This window comes from Mercurialis annua, linkage group LG5 (genome assembly GCF_937616625.2).
Source record: "Mercurialis annua linkage group LG5, ddMerAnnu1.2, whole genome shotgun sequence".
In the NCBI taxonomy this organism is placed as follows: Eukaryota; Viridiplantae; Streptophyta; class Magnoliopsida; order Malpighiales; family Euphorbiaceae; genus Mercurialis; species Mercurialis annua.
The window spans coordinates 18,444,586-18,450,810 of NC_065574.1; the positions used below are offsets into that span (position 1 = coordinate 18,444,586).

Below are 6,225 nucleotides of genomic sequence, written 5' to 3' on the forward strand. Positions count from 1 at the left end.
ATAAATAATTATTTATTTAACTCTTAAGAAAAACCGTAAAAAACAATATTACAATAATTGCTTCATAAATTCAGCCGTCACTATTTTTTCTTAACAAAAAATTTTTAACTTATAACTTAAGCATATAATTAATGTTTTACAGCAAACAAATGAAGTCTAATAAAAAGATGACTACTGAAATTTTAATCACCTATTTATAACAAATATTACACAAAATTATAATCTTAAACAAACATCATATACAAAATAAAATACTTCAATTTTTTTTTTGGTTTAATATTCATTTTAGAAAACATGTTGATTATTTTTCAAATAAACAATCTTGTTTAACCATGAAAATTTAATGTTTGCAGAAACTTAATAACTTTTTTTTTGAAACTAACTTAATAACTTAATTCATAACAACTATCACATAAAAAGAATCATTGAAATTTAATTGTATTAAAAAAAGATATACAATAAACACTCACCGTAATTAACTCAAAACGTGATTTCTCGATCAACCGGAGAATAAAAATCAAGATCAGCAATTTTATAGAAAGTAAGAATGTTTAGGTTTTGTATGTCGTACAACGTAATGAAGTAGGAAAAACTATTATAAATCTATACTATATATAAAAGCACGGATGGGGGGAGAACAGGCAAATTTACTAAATAACCCTTCTACTTGATTAGTTAATTTAAGGTTTTATAGTCATTAACCATTGTCTCTTTATAATTGTAGTTTTATTAGGACAATAAGAGTTATCTCTTGCAATTATAGTTTGTTTACGTTTTACAATCATTTACCAACTTTACTACTTCTAATAAACTACCGCCTACTATTTAGAATACCATTTAACATAGATTATTGTCAATAAAGTATTTTATTATTGGATAATTTCTGTATTGTAATAATAAGAGTTTTTTAGACAAATACCCCTCAAACACATAAATAATCTCACGGCTACTACAGGAAATTAATTATAACCATATTACCGATAACCTTAATTTCTTATAATAAATAAACTTCTTAAATTGCCAAATTACGATTCTCTTCCATTCCATTCCTTCTCGCGATTTTCTGTCAAGCTAAAATTCTCTCAATCTCCATCTCGCAAAGATTCTCTGAAGCTCAAAATCGGAAATTCAGAGAAGATTGAAGAAAACTAATTGCAGTTCATTACATCGAAGATGTTTCGATCAAATACAGAAGACATTAATCAGTCAAATTTGAAGAAAACTCGAGGAATCGCATATGATATGACTTTAATAAGCGATTCAGGTTACAAACTGATCAATCGCGACTCATATTCAATTGTTTGATTTTAAAATTAAATTGACTAAATCACTTAGTTAGGTAACTGTTATATCAGATCAATCGCGTAGTTAGGTAACTAGATTCATTGATAATCATTCAAAATTGAATACGTTGATAGTTTTGCTGCTGTTTTTTGTTGATAATTACTTAAAATTTGTGATAATTATTGTATTTTGAATTTACTGAAGCTGTTATAGAGGTTTTAATAATTAGTGATGTGTTGATGGTTTACTAAATGGTTAATAAGTCTTTACTGATAACTTGAAAGATTATTCAATTTGCTTTATGTTTTATTGTTGATAATTACTTAAAATTGTGATAATTAGTGTATATTTTCAATGTACTGAAGCAGTTATAGAATTTTTATTGATTTATTGATCTGTTGATGGTTTACTAAATGGTTAATAAGTCTTTACTGATAACTTGAAAGATTATTCAATTTCTTTAAGTTTTATAGTTGATAATTAGTGTATTTAGAGTGTACTGATGCAGTTTTAGAATTTTTAATGATTATTGATCTGCTGATGGTTTACTAAATGGTTAATAAGCCTTTACTGATACCTTCAATTCAATTTCTTTAAGTTTTATAGTTGATAGTTAATTAAATTTTGTAGTAATTAGTGTATTTTGACTGTACTGTGAAAACAAACCATATTACATAATAACATTATGTATTTTGACTATATTAATGTTAAATCATTAAAATGCAGCAAAAGGAACACTGAAGGCTCTTGTGCACTATGATGGAGTATGGGATGAGCATTTTAATTACTCCAACTACAAGATGAAAGGAATACTGATAAGGGAAGACACAGCCTTTGAAGAAATTAAGGAATTGATAGCAGGTATACTAGAGGTAAACAGTTGGCAAACAAAAATGGAAATCAGATTTCAGTTAGAAAGCAACTACCAAACTTTAGAAATTGAAGATAATGTCAGCCTGCAATTCTACATTGAAATGAAAAAAGATGAACCGCGAGTAACCAGTTTTCCATTATGTGTTACAACAAGAAAATTTGAAGATCAGCCACAAATACAAAATATCAACAGTGAAGCTTCTATTGAAATTATTAAAGAACAATTTGTGGATACAACATCTAGTAGTGGCACTGCAATTGATATTATAAAATATGCAGAAATCTTATACAACCAGACAAGAAAAGAAGATGAGGAAGCTGAAAGTAAACCACAAGAAATCAACATTGTCACTGATCCAAAAATAACAGAAATCTATGTTGGACAGATCTTCAAAGACAAAAAAATTATGAAGACAAGTTTCTGTTTCTACACAATTGCTAATCAATTTCAGTATAAAGTTAGTAAGTCTTGCAAAAGAGAATATATAGTCAATTGCATTGATGAAGATTGCAGGTGGACAGTGAGAGCTTCGAGAGATGGAAAGACAAATATGTTTGTGATTAGAAGAATGATAAACATCCACACATGCCCACCAAATATAAGAATGGATGACAAAAGGCAAGCAACAACTTCAATAATAGGGGAACATATAAAAATGAAGTTCTTGGATATAAAAACAATCTATACTCCAGCTGATATTATTGCAGATATTCAGAGAGATTTTGGGATTGTTTTGAGTTACAATAGGGCATGGAGGTCAAAAGTAAAGGCACTAAACCAAATTAGAGGCAGTCCGCGCGACTCGTATTCAATTTTGCCTGGATATTTGCACATGCTTCTACAAACTAATCCAGGGTCAGTTGTGGATCTTCATACAACTGATGAAAACAAATTTGGATATATGTTTATGGCTCTAGATGCTTCTATTAAAGGTTGGAGATACTGTAGACCAATAATTGTAGTAGATGGAACATTTTTGAAGTCAAACTACGGTGGAACATTAATAACAGCAAGTACACAAGACAGAAATGGTAAGATTTTCCCCCTTGCTTTTGCAATTGTTGATTCCGAAAACGATGATTCCTGGGAATATTTTTTTTTTTAAATTGAAAGAAGCATTTGGTGGAAGAAATGGGCTGTGTATTGTTTCAGATAGGCATTTGAGTATATTGAATGGGGTCAAAAAGGTTTTTCCTGAAGCAAGTCGTGCAATATGTATGTACCATTTGCTAAGTAACATCAAATCAAAGTTCAAACACGATCCGGATACATTGAGAGACTGTTTCTATGGAGCTGCAAGATCATACACAACTAAGGGATTTGACTACTACATGAAAGAGCTTGATGCCATTAATGCCGGAATTCGAAAGTACCTAACAGATATTGGGATCGAGAAGTGGGCAAGAGCACATTGTAAAGCTAATAGGTATGACTAACAAAAAATAGTATTAGTTAACTGATAATTCTTTATAAGTTTGATATGACTATTCTTTATATAGTTAACTGACAGTTTCCTTTATATTTACTGTAAGTTTGTTATATAAATTACAACAAGTTTGATCATAATTTACAAAATATTAGGTACTCGACAATGACATCGAATATCGCCGAGTCTTTGAATGCAGCAATCAAGGCAGCTAGGGAATTACCAATAACAACGCTCCTGGAAAGTTTGAGACGTTTGATGCAAGAATGGAGTTATGCTAACAGAAATATCATCTTTAAGAATGAAGGTAAATTTTCAATTACTGTACATTTTAATTTCAACTATACTATATTAGCTAACTGTTATCTAAGAGTTGTCTAATGGTAAGTTAACTGTCAAATATATGTTTTCCACAACAGGCTTCAACATCTGTTAGAGGTTTGCACAGTGTGGAAGATGGTGATAAAACCTTTATAGTAAAACTTAATGAAAGAACATGCACATGCTGCAGATTTCAATTGGATGAAATGCCATGTCCACATGCTATTGCTATATTGAGCAAACTACACCAAGAACTATATCAATACTGCTCAGACTTTTTCACTAAAGAAAATATGCTTGCCACATATGAAGGAGTTGTCTATCCAATGCCTAGCCAAAATAATTGGGATTTACCTGCCAATGTTGAAAGTATGGAAGTTCTTCCGCCAATAGGAGCAATTCCAGCAGGAAGACCAAAGAAAAGAAGAATCACAAGACCAAATGAAATAAAGAAGACAAATCAGTGTGGAAGATGCAAACAAAGAGGACATAATAAGAAGACATGTAAAAATATACCAAAATAATAAAATTTAGTTTTCAAATACATTTCCTAAATACATTGATTAAATGATTTGTAATTCATTGAATTTTGGCTCAATTAAAGGATTTCCTTCTTTTTTTTATTTGTTTCTTATAATTTTAACCATTTACCAATTATTTACTACTGTGTTACCAGAGATATATCAAAAAATTATATGTCACTACATATTAAGACAGTGATAAATAATAAATTACTAAACTATTACTACATGTTTTATAAATTAAAATAAGAAAATTATTAGAGGTTTAATAATATGTTGCTTAACATATATTTATAAAGTTACTATAGGTTTCCTAATAGATTACTAATAAGTTACGTAGCATCTATTTATAAAGTTTTATTAAAAAAATTTATTTATAATTTATTTTCTTTACTTAAATATTTTTAATCTCATTTAAAACTATCAACTTTTTTAATATATTTAATTTGATATTTAAAATGATATAATCTTAAAAATTTCTGTATAGACTACTTACTATAAAGCACTATCTTACTATTAATTTACTAAAACAATATCAAAAGTATACTACAACATACAACTGATAAAGGAAATTTAGTTAATATCAATAAAATTATAAAAAATATTATAAGTTTACTAACTAGTTACCAAAACATTACTAACAGTATAAGTCAATTACCATTTACTAAAACTAAAACAGTAGCCATTACAAACAAAGTCATACACAAACAAAGTCATACAAACAAAGTCATAATAGGAAAAAAAAATATTGTTCAGATCTTGTTCAGATAAAACACTAAAAAACTTAAAAGTACTAAGCTAAAATGATAAACTTCAGGTCTTGTTCTTCCCTTTCCTCTTTGGATTTGGGACCTCCTCTTCAACCTCTTCATCGCTAACAATATTGCTCTCTATCTTCATATTGCCATAGCGGTACAGAAGAAATGCAACACGCTCACGATAATTCTCAATATTAAATTCAGAAGGTATTTCTTTACGCAGACATAAAAACTCCGCAAAAGCAAGCAAAAACGCACCACAATCGCTGAATAAAAAAACATAAAAATGAATTATTCAACAAAACTTCATAATTTTAAAAATAGTAAATTTGAAAACATACCTATCCTTTTGACTTGGAAGATCATCCACAGTTTCAATACGGAAAGCATCAGTTGAATTCTTATTCAAATAAGGTTGAGAAGTCAGATCAATGTCACTGCGCAACTCATAAAAATTCATCTGAGATAAAAAAAGTGGAATTAGAACAGAATATTTTGTAGTTGCTTCAACTGCAGACTTCTTCGCCACATTTGAACTCATAGAGTTATACACATATATGCATCTTTCTTTGAAGACCAAACGCCCCAAAATCCAGTGCTTCTGCTTCTTCATGTTCATTGGAAACAACACCTCATCTATATTCTCCCAATGTGTATTGCAAAGCATCTTGTATCCACAAATATACTTTGCAATAAGACTACGATCAGTAACTGAAGTAGATTCAGGCTTCTTCCTCTTCAAGTATGCCACATAGTATGAAGTCATTCTATCATCGAAGAGGCAGTCAGTTGTCGTAATTCGCACACCACTAACAGGTCTATACTTGGCTCTTTTACGAATGTAGTACATAACAATGTTGATATGCTGTAAGAAAGTAGAATTATAAATAACTATAACAGTTAGTAAACATTTAGTAGACAAGAAGAACATAACATCAAATGGTAAAAATAGAAATACTTACACGACACTGTAATAATTCACCCGAGTAATTAAGCGAATGAAACCAATTTTTGTTATCCACCTGATCCACGCCATAATTG

At 29.4% G+C, this 6,225-nt stretch overlaps 2 protein-coding genes across 2 annotated transcripts; both read left to right on the top strand.

The window, feature by feature from the left end:
* The first annotated feature begins 1,173 nt into the window (after positions 1–1,173).
* On the top strand, positions 1,174–3,594 carry LOC126681630 (uncharacterized). Its single transcript, XM_050377176.2, has 3 exons — positions 1,174–1,264; positions 2,011–3,189; positions 3,275–3,594. Exons 1-3 carry the CDS (start codon positions 1,174–1,176, stop codon positions 3,592–3,594), a joined length of 1,590 nt encoding a protein of 529 aa, XP_050233133.2.
* A 155-nt stretch (positions 3,595–3,749) lies between these two features.
* On the top strand, positions 3,750–4,429 carry LOC130015538 (uncharacterized). The gene is made up of 2 exons (XM_056105872.1): positions 3,750–3,908; positions 4,004–4,429. Exons 1-2 carry the CDS (start codon positions 3,750–3,752, stop codon positions 4,427–4,429), a joined length of 585 nt encoding a protein of 194 aa, XP_055961847.1.
* The last annotated feature ends 1,796 nt before the right edge of the window (positions 4,430–6,225 follow it).